This window comes from Anabrus simplex, chromosome 2 (assembly GCF_040414725.1).
Source record: "Anabrus simplex isolate iqAnaSimp1 chromosome 2, ASM4041472v1, whole genome shotgun sequence".
In the NCBI taxonomy this organism is placed as follows: Eukaryota; Metazoa; Arthropoda; class Insecta; order Orthoptera; family Tettigoniidae; genus Anabrus; species Anabrus simplex.
The window spans coordinates 341,952,284-341,974,256 of record NC_090266.1 but is presented as its reverse complement, the minus strand read 5'-3'; the positions used below and the strand labels follow the sequence as shown (position 1 = coordinate 341,974,256).

General features: G+C 38.7%; 1 protein-coding gene across 1 annotated transcript in view; it reads right to left on the bottom strand.

The window, feature by feature from the left end:
* Positions 1-21,973, bottom strand: part of hook (hook microtubule tethering protein) — a 277,381-nt gene that overhangs the window by 18,596 nt on the left and 236,812 nt on the right. Inside the window, exons 12-14 of the mRNA XM_067140736.2 lie at positions 21,674-21,861; positions 20,424-20,629; positions 11,192-11,263 (exon numbers count right to left, since the gene is read on the bottom strand). Of these exons, the coding sequence (XP_066996837.1) occupies positions 11,192-11,263; positions 20,424-20,629; positions 21,674-21,861 (466 nt within the window). The remainder of the gene's footprint in view (positions 1-11,191; positions 11,264-20,423; positions 20,630-21,673; positions 21,862-21,973) is intronic.

The window sequence follows — 21,973 nt, the reverse complement described above, 5'->3', positions numbered from 1 at the left end:
CTAACTCTTGGCATTCTGGAGATAAGATTTTGTAGAGTTTTTGCAGATATTGCAGTCCAAGATATCTGTAAATTATTCCATAGATCTTCAAAATTAGAAGACCTCAGTTTTCTGACCTCCCTGTCTAGTTCATCCCATAAGAGTTCAATGGGATTTAAATCAGGGACTGACTTGGCCAAATCATGTTTTGCAGTTCACCACATTTCTCTTTTCTATCGACATACCCACTGCACAATTTAGAAGTATGTTTGGGACCATTGTCCTGCTGCAGAACAAACCCATCACCAATAAGTCTCTTGCCAGATGGAACTGCATTGTTGATCAGTAAACTGTGATATCCTTCCCTCTTTAATGTTCCATTAATTTTCACTAGATCACCACCTTTATCACCCACAAAACATTCCCATACCATGAATGGCCCTTAACCATGCATTACCGTTGGCATCACACACTTCGTGCGTTCTCCATCAAGTTGACGAACAAACATTCGCCGATGGCTTCCAAATACTTCAAACTTAGATTAGTCTGTTAATAACACCTTGGACCATTGCTGCACACTCCAGTTTTTATGTTGCTGTGCCCACTGCAATCTCTTCGCCTTATTTTGTTTGCAAAATAGAGGTTTTTTGGTCGCTATCCACCCCTTTAAACCTTGTTCACGAAGACTGTGTTGCACTGTTGAGACAGAGATTGGAGCTGTTCGCATACTAATTACTTCCTCACGAATTTGAGGTGCAGTATGAGTCCTCTGACGTTTATATACATATGAACTGATCTTCCCTGTATGATGATACTCAGGATTTTCCAGATCGCAAAACACTTGCATTGGCACAAGTTTGCTTGAATTGCTGCAATGTATACACCACTGTAGATTGGACTATGCCAACTTTTGTTGCTATTGTCCTACTAGAACGCAGAGCTACAATTACAGCAAGTTTTTCAATTCCAATCTCCTGCTTCCATCCCATTAGGAAGTAATATGGTATGAAACTGATCAGGTATACGCACACTGCTAGATGCATACAATGTACTGTAAACTAATGTGAACTGACTGCTACACAGACAGCTGAAGGAATGAGGCGTATTCGAATGGAAACATCTTGGGGAAAAGGCACGTCAGCATTGTGGATACTCATTAGCGCCCCTCTATGTGAGCAACCAGTCAAATACACAACAGAAACGCTTAACCTTTATAGGTTCATACATGTTTTATCATCAGAACGGGAATATGATAGAACATTCAAAACAAAATCCCTGTTTTAACCATAAATCCACAGTTGTGATAAGTGATCAAAAACTTCTGACCTGCAGTGTAGGTTGCCCTCTGTTTGAAGTCCAAACTGTGTCTAATTTGGGACAGTAAGTCCATGTGGTATTACAAATCACAAGAAACTGAGTGAATTAGCTGTGCAGTTCAGTCATATCGCTGTGAGCTTGCTTTCGGGAGAGGGTGGATTCGAACCCCATAGTCGGCAGATCTAAAGCTGTTTTTTCGTGGTTTCTTCATTTTAACTCCAGGCTAATGCTGTGGCTACACCTTTACTAAGGCAATGATCACTTCCTCCCATTATAAAAATCTGTTGATGTTGTTTGACTTATTAGAGCCCCTGCACATTTCCTGGGTTTCCCTAATTTGGTAAGCTTGAGACACACCAACCTGCAAGTTGAAAATATGTTTAAAAATGCCTGTCCCTTACAGCTTATTGAAGAAAGAAGAACATCAAGGAAGGTCAGATAGGTCCTTCATGGTAAGTTTTTGAACTTTTAGAAATCTCAGTAAATCATACAATTTAGATCTCGCTCACCTTTTAAGAATATGATCGTCATAACACTTCCATCAAAATAAATGCAGGAAATGTTTTAAACTGATTGAAGTGAGTGAAGGAGAGTGTGCCGGCCCCGCGGTGTAGGGGTAGTGTGCCTGCCTCTTACCCGGAGGCCCCGGGTTCGATTCCCGGCCAGGTCAGGGATTTTTACCTGCATCTGAGGGCTGGTTCGAGGTCCACTCAGCCTAGGTGATTACAACTGAGGAGCTATCTGAAGGTGAGATAGCGGCCCTGGTCTAGAAAGCCAAGAATAATGACAGAGAGGATCGTCGTGCTGACCACACAACACCTCATAATCTGTAGGCCTTCGGGCTGGGCAGCAGTCGCTTGGTAGGCCATGGCCCTTCGGGGCTGTTGCGCCATGGGGGTTGGTTTTTGGAAGGAGAGAGTGTATGACTAGCTCAGATTGTTGAGTGCTAGCCACCGGGCTCAGGTTGGCGGGTGTGATCCCGGCACAGTTTGGTGGTATTTGAAAGTGCTCAAATATGCCAACCTCATGTCTGCATATTTACCAGTATATAAAAGAACTCTTGCAGGATGAAATTCTGGCACCTCGGCATCTATCAAAACCATAGAAGTAGTTAGTGTGACTTTAAACCAAAAACATTATCATCAATTCCTCAGTGAGCTTGAAAGCTGACAATTTCTGTTCACATAGCTTGGCTCATTAGTGCTATATATGTTTCCTGGATAGGTTTAAAGATACTGTACAACCATCTGGCAAGCCAAAAATATGTTCAAAAATCTCTCTCCTTAACTGCTTATTGAAGAGAGAAGAAAACTTTCATGTAAAAGAAAGGAAAGACATAACTAATTTCTGGAAATTTTGAAAATCACAATACAAAGATTTATTAAATAAACTGCACCATTAATCCTTAGTCACTCATGGAGATTTCCTCCGGGCCGATTACGTTTTGCACGGTACTAAACTTCCCAGTTGAACTGTAGGTCTCCCTATCCCTATACCTTTCTCCTTGTTCATTTGGACTTGTCCTGTCAGCATTTCGACGCGATCGTGCATCCTGTGTGCGAGTGTAGGATCATTGTTGTGAAGAGTGACATCGCCTGGACGTTTCCTCAGTGTCCGATTAAGTAAATTACCTTATATTTTAGTGCATAATTTTTTATTTTGGAGATCGATGACCTTGTTTTGTTCTTCTAAACTTATTTTAGAAAAATATTATTTCATATTTCATGTGATGTGATCGTCGTAGGTAATGGCGAGTCTCACGAATTTAATATCATAAGATCATTCGACATAGTTAAGGTCTACTGTATTCTGCTTTTAGATCAAACAAACTGTGTAAAAATAACCTACAAGTACTTAAAAGTGTTTCTTTTAATTATAGAGAAAAATACTGCAAACGAACATGCCAAAACAGCATCTCAAAGGACGAAAATGACGCGCATTTTTATCCCCGGAGGTTACCACCGTGCGTGACTAGTAACGTAATAATTTTTGTGCGACTAGACAAGGGTTAAAGTCGTATACCTCTTTTCAAGAATATGGTTATAGTAATGTGTATATCAAAATACAGGCAGAAATATATAACATTAAATTGAGTGAGTGTGAGGGAGTGTATTTCTTTCCTTATTTCCTCACTGAGCTTGAAAACCAACTTAATTATGAATATTTTGATTTATTTCATCTTAACTTTTATTGTTTACTTGGGTACGGAAACCTCTATTATTGATGCTTACAATGAGGTTAGTTTGCTATGGTTATGTCTGATGATTTTAATGCTGAGTACTGTTGTTTGAGAAACATGTGGAGGAAGCAAGTAACAATGAAGAGCAAAGAGGTGAAGCATAAGACGTACTACTGCACAATACTGTCATATGCAACACAGACCTGGACACTTAACAAAAAACAAAAACAAAACAGAGTAGCACTCTGGCCAGTGAAATTAAATTTTTAAGATGATATAAAAGACAAGGACAGGGTAAGAAATGAGGATGTCAGGAAGGAAATCAGAGTGGAGAAGAATAAATTTAGATGGTTTGGACTGTTAAGAGAATGGCAGAAGGAAGAATACCAAAGCAGACGATGGAGACCCAGATAGAAGGAAGGACGGCAAGAGGGAGTCCCAGACTAAGATGGTTGAAAACAATATAAGGATGGTATAATTAAAAGAAACCTGGATTGGAACACAGTTAAGGAGGAACACATGGTGGTTGGGTAGAGGAAGATGGAAAGGTGCTTAAATACCTCAACACTGCAGGAGCTGGATGAAGGACACTGATGATGACGATGATGATGATTATTATTATTTATATTATTATTATTATATTGTTTTTATTTTTATTATTATTATTATTATTATTATTATTATTATTATTATTATTATTATTATTATTATTATTATTATTATTATTTTAATTTGCAGGGTCAAAATTTTGATAACACAAGTGGTAAAGTGTTTGAGATATAGGAAAGCCTGTGAACAGAAGACACCTGGTTTTAACAGCAATATTTCACAATCCCATGAGATTTTTTGCTATTTGCTTTACGTCGCACCGACACAGATAGGTCTTATGGTGACGATGGGACAGGAAAGGCCTAGGAGTGGGAAGGAATTGGCCGTGGCCTTCAATAAGGTACAGCCCCAGCATTTGCCTGGTGTGAAAATGGGAAACCACGGAAAAACATTTTCAGGGCTGCTGACAGTGGGGTTCGAACCCACTATCTCCCGGATGCAAGCTCACAGCCACATGCCCCTAACCGCATGGCCAACTCGCCCGGTCCCATGAGATTAACGCAAAAATATATAAATACCTGTACTTATAAGAACCCGACCAGCACAGAAAGAGAAACATAATTAAACTGTAATACAGCAAAAAATATTATACAATTTTAACAATTTAATTCGTTATTCATGATTAAAGCTGAATAGTTTACAAGTTTAAGGCTTTGAGTCTCTTGAAGTATTAAGGAAAGCAAGAATGTTGACAGAAAATTACATGTGTGGTACTAGAAGTTGAGTCCAAAATTAAATTCTTGTACATTTCAAAAACGCGTTTCACGAACTGTTACAGGTAATTTCTTTTTCTTGGAACATGTTAAACAGTGAAAAGGAAACTTATTGTGGTTTCTCTAACTTGTGTTATGATTAGAAAAACAGCCAGTGTTATACAAAACAGTTGATTCTGCAACATGACCACAGGAAGTGACAACAATTTTTCCAGTCTGTTGAAATTAATGCAAGATTAACAGTCACTAGAAACATACACACATCATTATAGACCGTTTTGCCTTTCAACGTTTAGTCTGCAAGCTTCTGTGAATTTACTAAACGTCGCCACAATCCTCTATTTGCAACTAGTGCTGTGGCCTCGTTTAGTTCTATACCTCTTATCTTTAAATCGTTAGAAACTGAGTCTAACCATCATTGTCTTGGTCTCCCTCAACTTCTCTTACCCTCCATAACAGAGTCCGGGCTGAGTGGCTCAGACGGTTGAGGCGCTGGCCTTCTGACCTCAACTTGGTAGGTTCAATCCTGGCTCAGTCGGGTGGTATTTGAAGGTGCTCAAATACGTCAGCCTCGTGTCGGTAGATTTACTGGCACGTAAATGAACTCCTGCGGGACTAAATTCCGGCACCATGGCGTCTCCGAAAACTGTCAAAGTAGTTAGTGGGACGTAAAGCAAATAACATTATTATTATTATTATTATTATTATTATTATTATTATTATTATTATTATTATTATTATTATAGAGTCCATTATTCCTCTAGGTAACCTATCCTCCTTCATTCGCCTCACATGACCCCACCACCGAAGCCAGTTTATGCTTGCAGCTTCATACATCGAGTTCACTCCTAACTTAGCCTTTATCTCCTCATTCCTAGTATCCTCCAGCCATTGTTCCCACCTGTTTGTACCAGCAATCATTCCCGCTACTTTCATGTCTGTTACTTCTAACTTATGAATAAGATATCCTGAGTCCACACAGCTTTTGCTCCTGTGAAGCGAATTTGGACTGAAAACAGACCAATGTAAAGATAGTTTCGTCTGGGAGCTGACTTTCTTCTTACAGAATACTGTTGATCGCAACTGTGAGCTCACTGTATTAGCTTTACTGCATCTTGATTCAATCTCACTTACTATATTACCATCCTGGGAGAACACACATCCTAAATACTTGACATAATCTATCTGTTCCAGCTTTTTTCACCAATCTGACACTCAATTCTTTTGGATCTCTTACCTACTGACAACAATTTAGTCTTCGAAAGGCTAATTTCCATACCATACTCACTGCACCTATTTTCAAGTTCCAAGATATTAGACTGCAAGCTTTCGGCACAATCTGCCATTAAGACCAAGTCGTCAGCATAGGCCAGACTGCTTACTACATTTCCACCTAACTGAATCCCTTTCTGCCACTTTATACATTTCAGCAGATGATCCATATATACTATGAACAACAAAGGTGAAAGATTACAGCCTTGTCTAACCCCTGTAAGTACCCTGAACCAAGCACTCATTCTACCATCAATTCTCACTGCAGCCCACTTGTCAACATAAATACCTTTGACTGATTTTTTAATTTACCCTAAACCCCTAGTACCCTGGTATGGCAAACATCTTTTCCCTTGGTACCCTGTCATGTTTTCTCTATATCTACGAAACAAACATAACTTCTATTCCTCTCATAGCATTTTTCAATTACCTGGCGCATACTGAAGATCTGATCATGACAGCCCCTCTGTGGTCTGAAACCACACTGGTTTTCATCCAACTTCCTCTCAAACACCAATTGCACCCTCCCTTCCGAGATGCCGGTGAATACTTTGCCTAGTATACTAATCAATGAGATACCTCGATAGTTGTTGCAATCCTTCCTGTACCGAGCTCGATAGCTGCAGTCAAAGTGCGGCCAATATTCAGTATTTGGGAGATAGTGGGTTCGAGCCCCACTGCCTGCAGGCCTGAAAATGGTTTTCTGTAGTTTCCCATTTTCACACCAGGCAAATGCTGGGGCTGTACATTAAATAAGGCCACAGCTGCTTACTTCCCATTTCTAGCCCTTTCCTATACCTGTGTCGGTGCGACGTAAAGCAACTTGCAAAAAGAAAAAAAAAGAAAAAAAAAATATTATCCTTCCTGTTCCCTTGCTTTTAGATAGGTGCAATTACTGCTTTTGTCCAACCTTACCAACACTCCATGCTAATCTTACTACTCTATGAAGCCATTTCATCCCTGCCTTCCCACTATACTTCACCATTTCAGATCTAATCTCATCTATTCCTGCTGTTTTTTAACAATGTAGTTTATTTACCACCTTTTCCACTTCGTCAAGCATAATTTCACCATCATCAGTTTCCTTCTCCCCATGAGCTCAGTTGTTCGCGACACCACCAGAAATATTTCCTTTTACGTTGAGAACATTTTCAAAATATTCCCTCCACCTGCCCAGTAATTCCCTGGGATCTATTATGAGGTCACCTGAATCACCCAAAATACTGCTCATTTCCTTTTTCCCTCCCTTCCCAAGATTCTTTATTAAGGTCCAGAAAGGTTTACCTGCGGCTTGACCTAGCCTTTCCAGGTTATTACCAAAATCTTCCCACTTCTTTCTGGATTCAACAACTATTTGCAGAAGTTTATATGTATATTATACAATTCTGAAAACAGAGAAGGAAATGACTTCTGCTTCAACAGCACTACTCAGTCAGTGCAATATGGACATGGACTCAATTAGGAACTTGGATAAACTCATTATATCAACCCAATATTTGTGCACAATAAATAACAGAACAATTTAAGTAGAATGAACTACAGAGAAGATTCATTTTTGAAGAAAGAAATGAGAGGGCAATAATTGAGAAATCTATTACAGTGATAAAAATTAATGGTTAGATGATGAATAATGCACATTTATAGCAGAAAATTATTTTGCAAAGATGTGAATATATCATGTTCACAGCAGAAATAATTTTGCATTGAAATCAATGCTACAAAGAAGTAAACAAACTAACTTTGAAAGATACAATGACCTAAAGAGAAAAATAAGAAAACATTTCAAAAATTGGATTCAAAATTTTTGAAACTAGTGGTATAGTTAACTGACAAAAATTTAGAATCTAGAATATTTACCTGCAAGTATGGAAAAAAAGGTGGGCAATTAGAAACCACTAGTATCCAAATGATGGACTGAACGTCAGACAAATGCATGTAAGCTTTCATGAAAATAAAAATATTGTGACAGTGTCCGCCATGCTGATTCTGAGGTGAGAGGAGCGAGCTGGTCTGGCCCTGCCCATGGGAGAGTGACGTTACAATTGGGCTAATGGCCCCTGCCTGTGCGTCCACTTCAGGAAGGATGGGCTCGTAGTGGGTTATGCCGGCCTCTCGTGTTCCCCTGGGAGCCTCTGGTGATACCAGTAACCTCGAGACAAATGGGAGCAGAGAGGTTTCTGGACATATCCAGCTTCCAGACAGTTTTGGAACCACTGGCCTTCCTATGTAAAGCGGGCCAGATGAGTCTAGAGGTGAGTGCAGTCGAGGCACTCCGTGTATCAGTCTCTGTAAGTGTTTTGTTCGTGGAACAACTGGGTGTTCGTTCTGTCTCTGTTGTCGAGGATTTGAGTCTCTCAGTCCAGCTGCTGTGAAGTGAACGTTGCGTCTGGTGCAGCGCGGGCGAGTTCGACATGGAATCAGCAAGGGACAGTATTCGGCGTAACGAACTGTAAGACTGTTGTGCACAGGCTGTGAACTTAGTGACTGTGATAGTGATGACAGTGAGAATAATTGCGGAACTGATTTAGACTACGAGTGTCAGTTGTATGATTGTTCTAGTTTATAAGCGATAGAGTGAACAAGTAGTGTGACTGAGCAGTGAAAGTAAAGAGAAAAGAGCACAAACTGGCATAATTGTGTGCCACTTTAGTAGTATGAGTAATTAATTACTCAATAAATCCTTAAGTGAACACTACCAGTCTTGTGTAACAAGTGTTACACCACAAATGGTGTCAGAAGTGGGATAAACTGGTACAGTACGCTACAACTGGTGTCGGAATCAACAGAAACTGGTAGCGTATTTCGTAGCTTTAGGAAAGTCTAGTAACAAAATGGACATGGAACAGTTCCAGACTATTCTTGATCAGCTCTGCCAATTCGAAAGTAAGATCGTAAGTGAAATTAAATCTAGCTATGGCCAATTCAGTAGTGACCTGAAATCTAACCAAGAGCAACTGAAATCAAAACTGAGTGAACCGAAAGATGGACAACTTGAGCTAGAACAGGGATAGTTAAAGTTTAAAGTTGGATCACAAAATGCGTTCTTTTGAAACAGAGTTGAGGCGTAATGTTGTGCAGAACACAAACAAACTGGTCGCTAAGCGGTCCGAAGTTATACCCAAGATTACTGGAGTCCAGAGTTTGAGACCTGATGCAGGAAGTAAGTGCGCTGCAGGACAGGACGAAGGCTGTGGAGACCTGAACAGAGACCACCAGCAGTGATGGAGGCTCCGCGTTGTGAAAGTGGAAACCCCACATTATGACAGGATCACATTCTGGAGGACGTGCCCGACCCAGTTTCGTCTGCGTGGACAACAGATGAACATTGGAGGAGAGAGCAGAACACTTGATTGCCCGGACTATGTGGACGGAAAGCGGAGGTACTACACAGAACCACGTGCCACCTCAATGGACGCTACGGTGACCACCAGCTGACAGCCGCCTACCGTGTCTAGTTACAGGAGAAAAGACAGCAAAATGCGCTCTTTTAAAACAGAGTTGAGGCGTAATGTTGTGCAGACACTAAAGAACTGGTCGCTAAGCGGTCTGATGTAATACCCAAGATTATGGAGTCCAGAGTTCAAGACCCAACGCAGGAAGTGAGTGTGCTGCAGGACAAGACGACGGCTGTGAAGACCTGAATAGAGCCCACCAGCAGTGATGATAATAACAAGTACTATCATTGTATAAGGTAATAATCTAAAGTCACAGCACCATGCTAGGTGAAAAATATCAAATCAAATCCTTTCTATGTAACAATATCAAATCAAATGTTTGCGACGAAAATATCAAGTTAAGTGAAGCATAGCCAAGTTTGAGTGAAGTGAAGAGAAATGCAGCAATACAAGTGTAAATGAAGACTGTTCACACAATGAGTCCATGCGTTCAAGACAACTGCGACTCTGTTAAACAATGAACATGCTCGTGCAAGTTTATAGAGACTCTCCATGTGACGGTAGTATCATCAAAAGTCAACTGGTAGCCATGCTCTCCCTGACATATCTGCTAGTGTCTACCAGTCAAAGAAATCTCGTTCAAAATTCGAACCTTTTCAATGTCCTCCTTGGCCATACAGCAGCCGATATGAAAAATAAGCATTATTCACTTTTTTTCCACATTGATGCATAACGATCCTTAGCTGTATGTCCCGACTGCACCCGGGTTTTCAAGCTACCTTTTGCAACACTTCCAACCAACTTCAATCATCTCTCGATTTAGCCACCGTTTTCCCATGTTACACAATCTTGAGCAACCTTCAACACAAATTTTCATCAAAGTTCAAAATTATACAAAATACCATATATATGTTCCCTTATTTCCTAACTATAAACCATTCTTATGATACTATAGCCTTACACATGTTATCGTTATTCTGTGCAACGGCCCACAGTGACTAATATTTTTGTACTAACTACATAATTATAAAACTGGTGTTGTTAGTTGTAATTAAGTGTTGTGTTTAACACATGTTAGTGATTTATGGCTAGTAACGTATTTGGAAATAGTATCGTCATAATAATGTTATTTGCTTTATGTCCCACTAGCTACTTTTACAGTTTTCAGAGATGTAGTTCCGCAGGAGTTCTTTTACGTGCCGGTAAATCTGACATAAGGCTGACGTATGTGAGCACCTTCAAATACCACCGGACTGAGCCAGGATCGAACCTGCAAAGTTGGGGTCAGAAGGCCAGTGCCTTAACAGGCTGAGCCACTCAGCCTGGCTAAACAGAATCAAGACAGTCACAAAACTTAAAATCAATTTACATGCTATGACAACCAGCCTAAAGGCTGAATACCCAAAATACATACTGTGCAGAGATCTGAAATAAAGATAACGATGAATACTTCTATGAAATCTTTGAATCAAATTTTATGGAAAATCCACAGACCTAGGTTGTTTTCATCTTTTTTCAATCCCCTTTATTTCAACTATGACAATTACTAGTAAAAATTACTTTTCCAAATGGTAGGAAGAACAGATTATTAGAAATTCTTTAAATCACATGTCTAGATGATACATCCAAATGCCACAGTTACTAATTTTATGGGAACTGCAAACACACAGAACGGAATAAATACCGGATATGCAACAGCTTGAAAAGAAAGAAAAAAGAAAAATTACCAATTTATAATAAGCTGATACCATCAGCTTATTTTCTAGTTCTCTAATGACGTTGCTATGTTCCTTCTCCTCCTGAAACACAAATAAGAAAATTTTAAAAATTTTCACCATTATTTCAGGCAGTTACTGAAAGCAAGGATCAAATGGTAGAATAACAAATTACATAAGCTTTTCATCACCTGGAATTCAACCAAAATTTCTGTTTGACCAACAACTAGGAAAGCAGAGAACACCATTGAGAAACTTGCAACTAGCTTTGGAGGGTAGCTTCTTTTTAAGCAGTTATTATGTAAGGTCAAGGAGCTGAAAATGTTTTGCCCTCCGAAATCAAACACAAACTGCCATTGAATATGCTCAAATCAATTAAAAGGAAGCTCTCCTCTAGAGCTGTTTTATGTTTCTTTTACATTTTTCTCTTTTTTCTAGCGATGTAGCGCCACAAATAAGATAGGACTCATGTCGATGCTGCAAAGGGAAAGGGCAAGGAATAGGAAGGCAATGGTTATACCCTTTATTTACAATACCAGCATTTGCATAAAAATGAGTAATGACAGAAAAGCATCTTCAGAGCGGCTGACGTTGAAACTCACCATCTCCTGAATACAAGCTTACAGCTACAAGATCTAGCGTAACCATTTCGTACATTTTCTCAAATGACGGTAGAGTTTGCTGGTGCACTGTTAAGTGGCTTCATAATAAATCAAGTGATGTCCACAAGACAGCTTGCAATCTTTCAACATGCTCAATGGAATTCATGTTGGGTGATACGGCAGACCAATCCAAGTAGGCAACTTTATTCACTTGAAGACAGTGGATGACATCCATATGACAGTAGGGTCTAAAATTATAATGCGCTAAACTGAAATTAACCTTTACCAGCTTCTGAACTGCACCACAACGGATGCAAATATCTTCATGATACATCATGGGATATTCAAATTACCAGCAATAGGCACCAGGGGTGTTCGGCAACCCATCATAACGCCACCCCAAAACATGATGGTTTAACTACTATATGGATGGACATCTTGTACAAAATGGTCTTCACGGTGCCATCCAGAATGCCTTCACACCCTAGAGTGCCTTGTATCCAGCCAAATTGTATCCTGCTTTCCACACAGAAGCCAGCATCATGCCATTATTTTATCATTCAGTTTTGTTGTTTGTGGATATGGTTTGGTGGGCGCAGTGCAATACGTCGTAGAGACCTGCTGGAGTGAAATTTACAAAACAGGAAAGGAAGGACTAAAACAACTAAGGAGGGATTTCTGTAATCAGCTTATTATGTGAAGAGTATACAGACATTTTAAAGTGCCTTCGCTGGAGGAGAGTAAAATGGATGAAAACCAGCATGGTTCCAGAAGCACTGACAGGATCTGATATTCAATGTCAAGTGAATAAGAACTGTCTCCGCAATCATTCTCGCTACTTCCGTGTCTGTTACTTCCAACTTATGAATAAGATATCCTCAGACCACCCAGCTTTCACTCCGGTACTACTAAGTACAGTATGCCACAGCTTTCCAAATCTAGGGAAGATGTATGACAAGTACCAAAGAAAAGGGAAAAGGAAACTTCTGTTTGTACTGAAAGATAACAATAACAAAGTTGGCAATTGAAAAGAACACAAAAGTGATAAACAGGATCATTACTAGGGCCCAGATTTAAATAAAAATGCATATGCAAATGCATATTTTGAATATCAGTGCATATACAGATATATTTTTCTCTTATGTGTGATCGATTATCTAGGATTTCTGAATGAAATGAAAAATCTAATGAAATCTGTATGTTGTTCATCCCGTGGCAACACAAGAAGCCTTCCCTGATCAAGGAAAGTGCTTTCAGTGTCACAATACAAGCAGGTAAACAGATGACGACCCTTTTCACAACAGTTATTTCCTTCTTTCTGACACTTCTTTCTCCTTACAGTAGCCTCCCATGGTTTGCTTAATCAAGTGCGTTCATCAGTTAACTTGCTTTTAGTCTGTTGCAGTGTTCTACCAGGTTAAACTGTAAAAATGCCTAAAGAGCTCTAAATCTTTTTAATTAAACAGTGGATATCAGGCAATAGTGATTATACAAGTGACGGTGGTGTAGTTTATTGTCAAGTGTGCGACAAGAGTGCAAAATGCGATAAAAAAATTCAAACTGAACAACATTAGAAAACAACTTCAAGTCTCAGATCAAAAGAACAGAGTAAGAATAAGCAACAGTTACTTTTAACATGCGCGACATTTTCCGCTGATATTTGTAAAGCTTTTGTATGCAGCTACATTCCGCTGCATAAATTGAATAATCCACTTCTATGCTCATGTCTTGAAACAACAGATTTGTGCGGTTGATATTTTGCAAACTTCATAGTGGGTAAATTATGTCCAGAAGAACCCAGTAAATCTCATTTACTTTCGTGCAAAGTCCTAGAAAAACCAATCACGCTACAGTTGCAAGATTTGTCAACTATTCCTTGTGACTTCTGCGGCCTACTGAATCAGAGAGCGATTGTTAAAAAGTGCGCCTTTTAGTCACAGATGCAGCTTCGTTTATGTTGAAAACTGGTCAGTCTCTTCGAGTAGTTTTCTTCCAAATCTCATCCATGTCACATGTTAGGCCTATCGATTGCATCGTATTGCAGAAAAAAATACCTACCCTCTTTCCATCTGTCAACAAAGTAATTTCAAGTGAGAAAAAACTGTTCCTAAAAATACTGGCACGTTTACAGTTGTACAAAACTCTGCCTCAGGTTTCTCTTCCGGCGGAACCTATTTTCACAAGATGGGGAACTTTGTTATCCGCATTATCGTTCTATCAGAACTTCAATCAAGTGAAAGATGTAGTTAAAAGTATTTATTATAGTCATACTGTATGTGTTCGTGAAGCAACGTGCGCATTTGAATCTGAAAATGTATATCAAGATATCAGTTTCATCCATGTGCATTATTCGTCACTTTCGAAGGCAGCGCACGCCTACACGAACCCCTTTGGTTAATTCAAAACACCATTAGTTTTTTTAACGGTGTCCTTAGTGAAACTGGAGAAAAACTTAAAAGGAAACTCACTACGGTATTGGGCTCAAACCACGGACAGAAGAACCACATAAGTGGAATCAGGCCATCTTTGCAAGAAGACTGTTCCGAGCAGTCAGTGCCAGTGTACAGGTATTGCCCAGTTACGTCTGTCGATGCAGAACGATCATTTTCAGCGTATATCCATGTATACTACGAACAACATAGGTGAAAGATTACAGCCTTGTCTAACCCCTGTAAGTACCTTGAACCAAGAACTCATTCTACCATCAATTCTCACTGCAGCCAAATTGTCAACATAAATGCCTTTAATTGATTTTAATAATCTACCCTTAATCCCACAGTCCCCCAGTACGGCAAACATTTTTTCCCCTCTGTACTCTGTCATATGCTTTCTCTAGATCTATGAAACATACATATAACCTGCTGCATACTGATAATCTAATCCTGATAGCCACTCTGTGGTCTAAAGCCACACTGGTTTTCATCCAATTTACTCTCAACCATGTATAGCACCCTTCCTTTCAAGATGCTAGTGAACACTTTTCCAGGTATATTGATCAATGAAATACTGTATTTACCCGAATAATCCCCACCGTTGAATAATCCCTGCACCCTCATTTTAGAAAGGCTCATTTTGAAAAAAATGAAATGAACTAAAATTCCTTTCATCGGAAGAGTAACTTAGGCATAAACAAATATTTCGTATCACTCCGCAAGGTCCACGTGGTCTTTATGCAAATACCACTGCTATTGTTGTATGGGCTTCCTTCCTGGCACCCTACTACAGTGGAGAACATGACGAAACTAGAGAGAGTTCAACGCCGAGCAGAACGATTAATTACTCAACACGGTCATTTAAATACAGCCAGGTCACTGCCCTCCATAACATCCCTCTGTAAACAAATAGACATTGCTTTCCTGAGAAAATCCCTCGCAGGTAACATTCATATAAACCCTTTCAACCGCTTACAGCTGAACTATTGTTCCGCTCAAAGAGGTCGAGGTGTGTCCCTTTTCCCTCCATTTGCAAGAACAGCATCATATCAAAGTGGCTTCTTTAGTCTTTCTGCTCGATTGTGGAATGAACTCCCACCGCAGATAAAAGAACTACCTGCAGAAAATTTTGTAAAGACGTAAAAAGGATGTATATATAACAAAACCCTCTGTACAAAACATAATTTATCTACTGTTTGAATGTTCAGTATGAGTGGGAGGATGGATGAAAGTTATGGGGTCCCGAGTGATTGAGACGGTAAATGGGAATGAGTGAGCCGGCCTAGCTAAAATATATGTGAGGTTTCTAGAGAGGGAGAGAGAGACTGTGTGTGTGTGTGTGTGTGTGCGTGGGTATGTCGAATTACTTGAATGTTGATCAGATCTTGTGAGTATTATGTAAATATGCCTATGTAAATATGGTAACTGTATATAAGAACACCATGTAGAATGTAATTTTATACTTGTATATTATAATTGTAAGTGGTGATGGAGGCACTTTTGTGTATGTGGGGCTATGCCCTTTCTCCATTCACCATCCCTAAATTGTAACTACAATTAGTGGAAAATAAATAATAATAATAATAATGAAATATATTTTCCATGAAAATAAGCAAGTAGGTCTACTTATGTGACAGGTATTTCATTAATCTGAACTTGCAATAGGCTCGATTCCCTGTAGATGGGAAGATTCATTGTCTCTTGCATCATTAGAATCCTCTCCTAAATTACTTACAAGTTCGTCACACTTCACGTCTAACGCCCTACGCGGCTGGAATATCTAATTGAAAGATAAAATCACAGCGACGAGTAATATGATCGAGATTATGCAATTAATAAACGTCCTAGATGGATATAAGAACGTGCGACATATTTCCAGGACTACGAAGACTCTAATTTTCAGACACATTTTAGGTTATCTAAAGCTTCCGAACATAACCTGGAATTCCCAACACATAGGTAGGCCTAAAATGAATTCTCGATTACAGCTAATATCTTGTATGGTACACGACTGGGTGACTTTTAATGAAGAATGAAGGAATACTGACTTATTTTTTGAGTGACGTACAATGTGTAGGCTATAATTGGTTTTTCTTATTCCCTTTGTTAATGCGTTCTGCCACCAAGTTCAATAACAATTCACTCTCTTGGAAAGTCATATTAGGCTTCTTTCTCCGTTTCTGCTCAATAGCAGACATAATTGATGCAAATTATTTGCAAACTCCGAATGGAATCAAAAACTTGTTTACAATTCGATAGTGGCGCCAGCACGTAGTCATTTGTTTTCTGTACGTCAGTATGAAAAAATGCGGTTCAAACTGAGATTGAAACGAAAACTTAGTTCTGGTAAACCGAGATAATAAATTCTGTGGTGAATACGGAAGTGAGCTTTATCCGAAATAATGACATATCGGAGTTTTGAAAATCTAAGATAACAGCAAAAGTTAGCGACGTTGGTGAATACGGGCCTAAAACACTTCTCACACGTGGTCTCTTTTTACTGGACAGTAACATGACCAATGGTGGATAATTCTTTTCGTGCAATGTAAACACTTAAAATAGACACACCGGCAAAATCTGATGTTAGTTTTGCGATACAGTAAAACCTTGTTAATTCAAAGTCTTTGTAATACAGAAATCAGACTTGCAATTATGTGATTTCGAATTAACAGCCATCTTGTAATTCAGAAATGCCAACCCTCACCAGTTTATGCGGATTCTGCTTTTCCGCGTACTGCCTGCCACGTGATATTGTGGCTTTCCTTAAAACGCTGAATACAAAAGAATTACAATTTCACTCTATTTTCAACTGTGAAACACACCGAAGTGAGTGAAAGTGCAGAAAGCTACCGCTGTACGTTCCAGAAGACGCGTTCTATCGTGACGTGGAGAAATTTGGAATTTAAATTACTCTGTAAAATACGGTACTATTTAAAAAAAATGTAAAGTCAGTTTAGAATTCAAATTCTGAATTGTTTTCTGTTTAAATATGACATATAGGGACAGTTTTATTCCATCTACGGTTGCACAAAACATAACTGTACACTCAGCATCGAAAACTAGGTGAGCCAGGAGCGTGTTGGCAGTCTTGACGCAAATAAAATCCGCACCCCAATTCCATGCCTCGAATTTTTAAAAAGAATATGCGGGGATTATTCACGTAAATACGGTACCTCGATAGTTGTTGCAATCCTTCCTGTTCCCTTGCTTATAGATAGATGCAATTATTGTTTTTGTCCAATTAGAAGGTACCTTACTAACACACCATGCTAATCTTATTACCCTATGAAGCCATTTCATCCCTGCCTTCCCCACAGTATTTCACCATTTCAGGACTGATTTCATATATTCCTGCTGCTTTATGACACTGGAGTTCGTTTAGCATCCTTTCCACTTCAGGACAAATAAAATGAAAAAACTTTGCATGCAAGACCCCCCAAAGTAATTCATCAGAGAACAACAACAATTCTGCTTTGAAGCGTGTACAAGCCTTATTGCAGCTCTGATGACAGCACACAAATTTGTGAATAGTTTCGTTCATACGACCTGTGCGATGAAAACTTGCGTCAAAGTCACGCGGTGCATCTGTGTTTGGTAGTTAAGAAATGTCCGCCTCCATAGCGTAAGCCTAATGCAGCTCTGATGACGTCACTCAAATACACAAATATTTGTGTCCAACCCGTGCATCACAAGCACGCATCAGTCATGCTATATGTTTGTGTTTTGTAGTTAAGAATGTTTGCCAGCATAATGGTTAACACAATGAGCTGCCGTTCTCGGGTGCCTGAGGTCAATTCCTGGTACAGTACTGCCAGAAATTTAAGAATGGCGGGAAAGTTGAAAGCGGTAAAAATAGTACATGCAGCTTTCCCCCACTAAGGGCATGCCTAAAAAGCGCTGCACCACCCCAAGATGAGGAAACGACTTTACTTCAGTTACAAAATATTCACGGTTGTTGCTATAATATAGCAGGTGAAATCATTAAGAATGTGATCGTTTAAAATCTCGTATGTATAGACAAGAAATGTGTTTTTCCACCACTCAATACACAATTTATTGTAAATAGATTACACTAGTACCGATTTCGGCTCTTAACGGCCATCATACAAATCACAAGTTGTTATTGTGTTAGACATCCGGATGTCTAATGGGGGATGGAAATGCAGTATACAGTAGCATGAAGTTAAAATATCTGTGGTCAAGGTAAAAAGTTACAATAAGTTAGAACATCAGTATATAGAACATATTAAAACATATGGGCCACAATATAAAACACTTAAAAAGTTTTAACACATTAAAATTTGGTATGTATAGGTTAGACACTTGTTAAAATTTTAGTTCATGTTACATAGATTCCATGTTACATAGATTCCATTCTTCTATCTTCTGTGTGGTTCCTTTGCTTCTATGTCATGTTGATTTTAGCTGTGTAAGGTAATCTTTGAATTTTAATGTGTTAAAACTTTTTAAGTGTTTTATATTGTGGCCCATATGTTTTAATATGTTCTATATACTCATGTTCTAACTTATTGTAACTTTTTACCTTGACCACAGACATTTTAACTTCATGCTACTGTATACTGCATTTCCATCCCCCATTAGACATCCGGATGTCTAACACAATAACAACTTGTGATTTGTCTAATGGCTGAAAACTAATCATGTACTAGCTGATGATGGCCATTAAGAGCCGAAACTGGTACTAGTGTAATCTATTTACAATAAATTGTGTATTGATTGGTGGAAAAACACATTTCTTGTCTATACATTGAATCTATCAATACAGAAAATGAAATTTATAAATAATAAAATCTCGTAACTCGGGCCAATATAGGTAATTTTTGAAAAGAAGTAGGTTTAAAACCTGAAAAATCCAGCCGTAATGCTTGTTTTACTCACCAACGTACTTAACAAATAATAATATTATTGATTTTATGTCCCACTAACTACTTTTACGATTTTCGGAGACGACAAACAAAACATACTATTGCGTTAATAAAAAATGGAGACAACGAATGTACGAAATGAAACATTATGATAATAAAGCGCATTACCGACATGCATGTAGATATCCATAAATGTGGCAAGCTTTCCTGTTATTTATTTTTATTCTTTCCATCGTGGAACTTCTGGCACTATCCGGGCACTTGATAACATACCTAACCTAAACAATGCGGTCTTTCTTATCTCAATTACAGATGTTTAGGTAAAAATCCTGATGAGATAAATGTAGAGACTACTTGAAAATGAAAGTCTGGCTTTCAACAACCACAGTTATCCAAAGAATGCTTCCAGTCACTATGTATTACATTCAGAAGTACAACTCGTAACATACGTTAGTTAACAACTGGTGGGTTGGCACGCTTTATACATCACGGCTTTATTCGGTAGGGGCAAAAAGACGGGATCTCGAATGCTCTCAATGGCAATGAAGATGTCATTCGGGGTGACGACACGCCGGTATAGGAGGGAAGTGGGCAGCACAAGACGACAATAATTCAAATGAAAGCAGATTTACTGTGTGTTAGGCTCACCGCTCAACTGACAGAGGCAAATGACTAGCCATTAAGTTCTTTTTTTTTTTTTTTTTTTTGCTAGTTGCTTTACGTCGCACCGACACAGATAGGTCTTATGGCGACGACATTAAGTTCTTTTGAATCAATATTACATAATACGATAATATGATACCCTTATCCCTTTTCTCTACGAGGTCAAGTACGAAGCGAGACAAATCTTCATAGGAAGTTTTTATGACTGGATGCCCTTCCTGACCTCAACTTCATTGAGGGGTTAATGAGATGAATGACGTAATATAAGAGTAACTAAAACAGACTATATTTACTTTATATATAGGCCTAAAAGTCATCTGTTCACCATTTATTGCCTTCTTTATTTTTTAACTTTAGAAATGCTGCCTTCCAATGAAGGTAGCCATTAAGACTCAGAATACAATCACAAATTTGTTAAAGAATAGTGTAGAATACATACATGTACAATTTATAGTTCTTTACACCCAGAAGTCACTGGACAAAATGGGAGGCTATTGCATATTGGACCCCTCCCCCAGTTACATCTGTGACTATAAAAGCAGGAAAAAAAGGGGAGGTCTAATATACAACGAAATACAGTAGTTAAAGTCATACAAAGCTGTAATAATTTACTCTTATTGGTCATAGTTAAATAAACATAGCTAGATAGAATATTTCTTACCTCCATATCTTCGATGATTTTATCTTTCTCCATAACTTGATTTCGGAGAACAGCAACTTCTGCATTCGATCCTGAATTCTGTTTTGGATCCAGAGTTTTTATCACAATCTTTGCCTTTTCCATATGCTTTTTGTGACGTTCTTCAATTCTCTGGATTTCTAAATCTTTAAGACGAATAGACTCTAGAGAGGCAGCAAGCTTTTGCTCTGGAATGGAAAGTTCAACCATTTAAAAAGTAAGTAATGAACAACTGTACTACCCTACTGACACAAGAGTTATACTCCAATTGAACAGAGAGATACTGCAAATACAGGGTGAATTTTAACAAGTGCTAAGTGCAGGACAGTCCATTAGGCCACAGCCAGCAGGTGCAGTGCAACCCAACAATGTGGTACAAAACAGCGTATTTATAACTAAGACTGTAACGGGGAGGGGGAGAGGAAAAAACAATACTGCATTGGTGTGAAGAATTTGGTGGATAAATTTCTCGATGTTCCAGTTCCAAACAGACGTACAATTCAGAGAAGAATAAGGAAAGTGAAGGAAATGGACGTGTTTCCCTGACATGAACCATACGGAATATATCTGGGTACAATAAAAACAAGCTGGTTTTTGCATGTCCTAAGATATGTAATAACAATATGCAGAGATGTTATTTTGTAAACTAAATGTACCTTATATTTCTAGCATAACAACATCACTGTAAAAATACTGTCAACCATTTAACAGCAATCTGATACCTCATATCATTTATTTGGACCCTGAGGATCCTAAGGGCACAATTTGAAAAGATGAGATTTAAAATGAAGACAGTGGCAGTAAGAATAACTATCACCCACATATTTTAGGGAGCTAGTAACCAAATATTATGCAAGTGGAAGCCAGAAGTTCAGTTAAAATAACTGACATTCAAATGTATTCTCTATAGCTCATGAATTACCTATCTTTTATATCGTTAAGAACTTGCACATACTTGAACTCGAGTTACTGCTGATTTGTCCAGTTGGTTTCTGTGCACATATGTACCTTACTGCAAGATTTACGGATTAAGTAAGCTGTTGATTCTGATGCTGCTGCTGCTCCCTAATTTTCTTTACGAAGCCTTAATCTGATATTTTGATTGAGTGTGATGGCCAAAGAGGGATAGTAATTTCCCCAACGAAGATCCCATCAACAAGGTATAATTTAGCACCTTGATTCTCATTAGTCAACAAAGCAAAATATAAAATCAAAACCAATTTGTAACTCACTGAATTCATTTAACGAAGATTCTCTCTCTTCCAGTTGTGTGGCCAACCTTTCTTTTTCTCCCTGAAGCATCTGAAGTTGCCCTTGCAATTCTGCTAAGCGATGGCGTAAACCGGCACCCCCTCCATCTTCACGTTCATGCAGTTCCTCTACCTGATTTTCCAACTCGAGAATTCTTTGATTAGCTTGTCTGTAAGGAAATATTCAATCAATACATAAATTATATCTTCACAACACTGCACAAGGTCCTAGTGAATATATTTTTTTTATTTTTTTTACGTCTCACTGACACAGATAGGTCT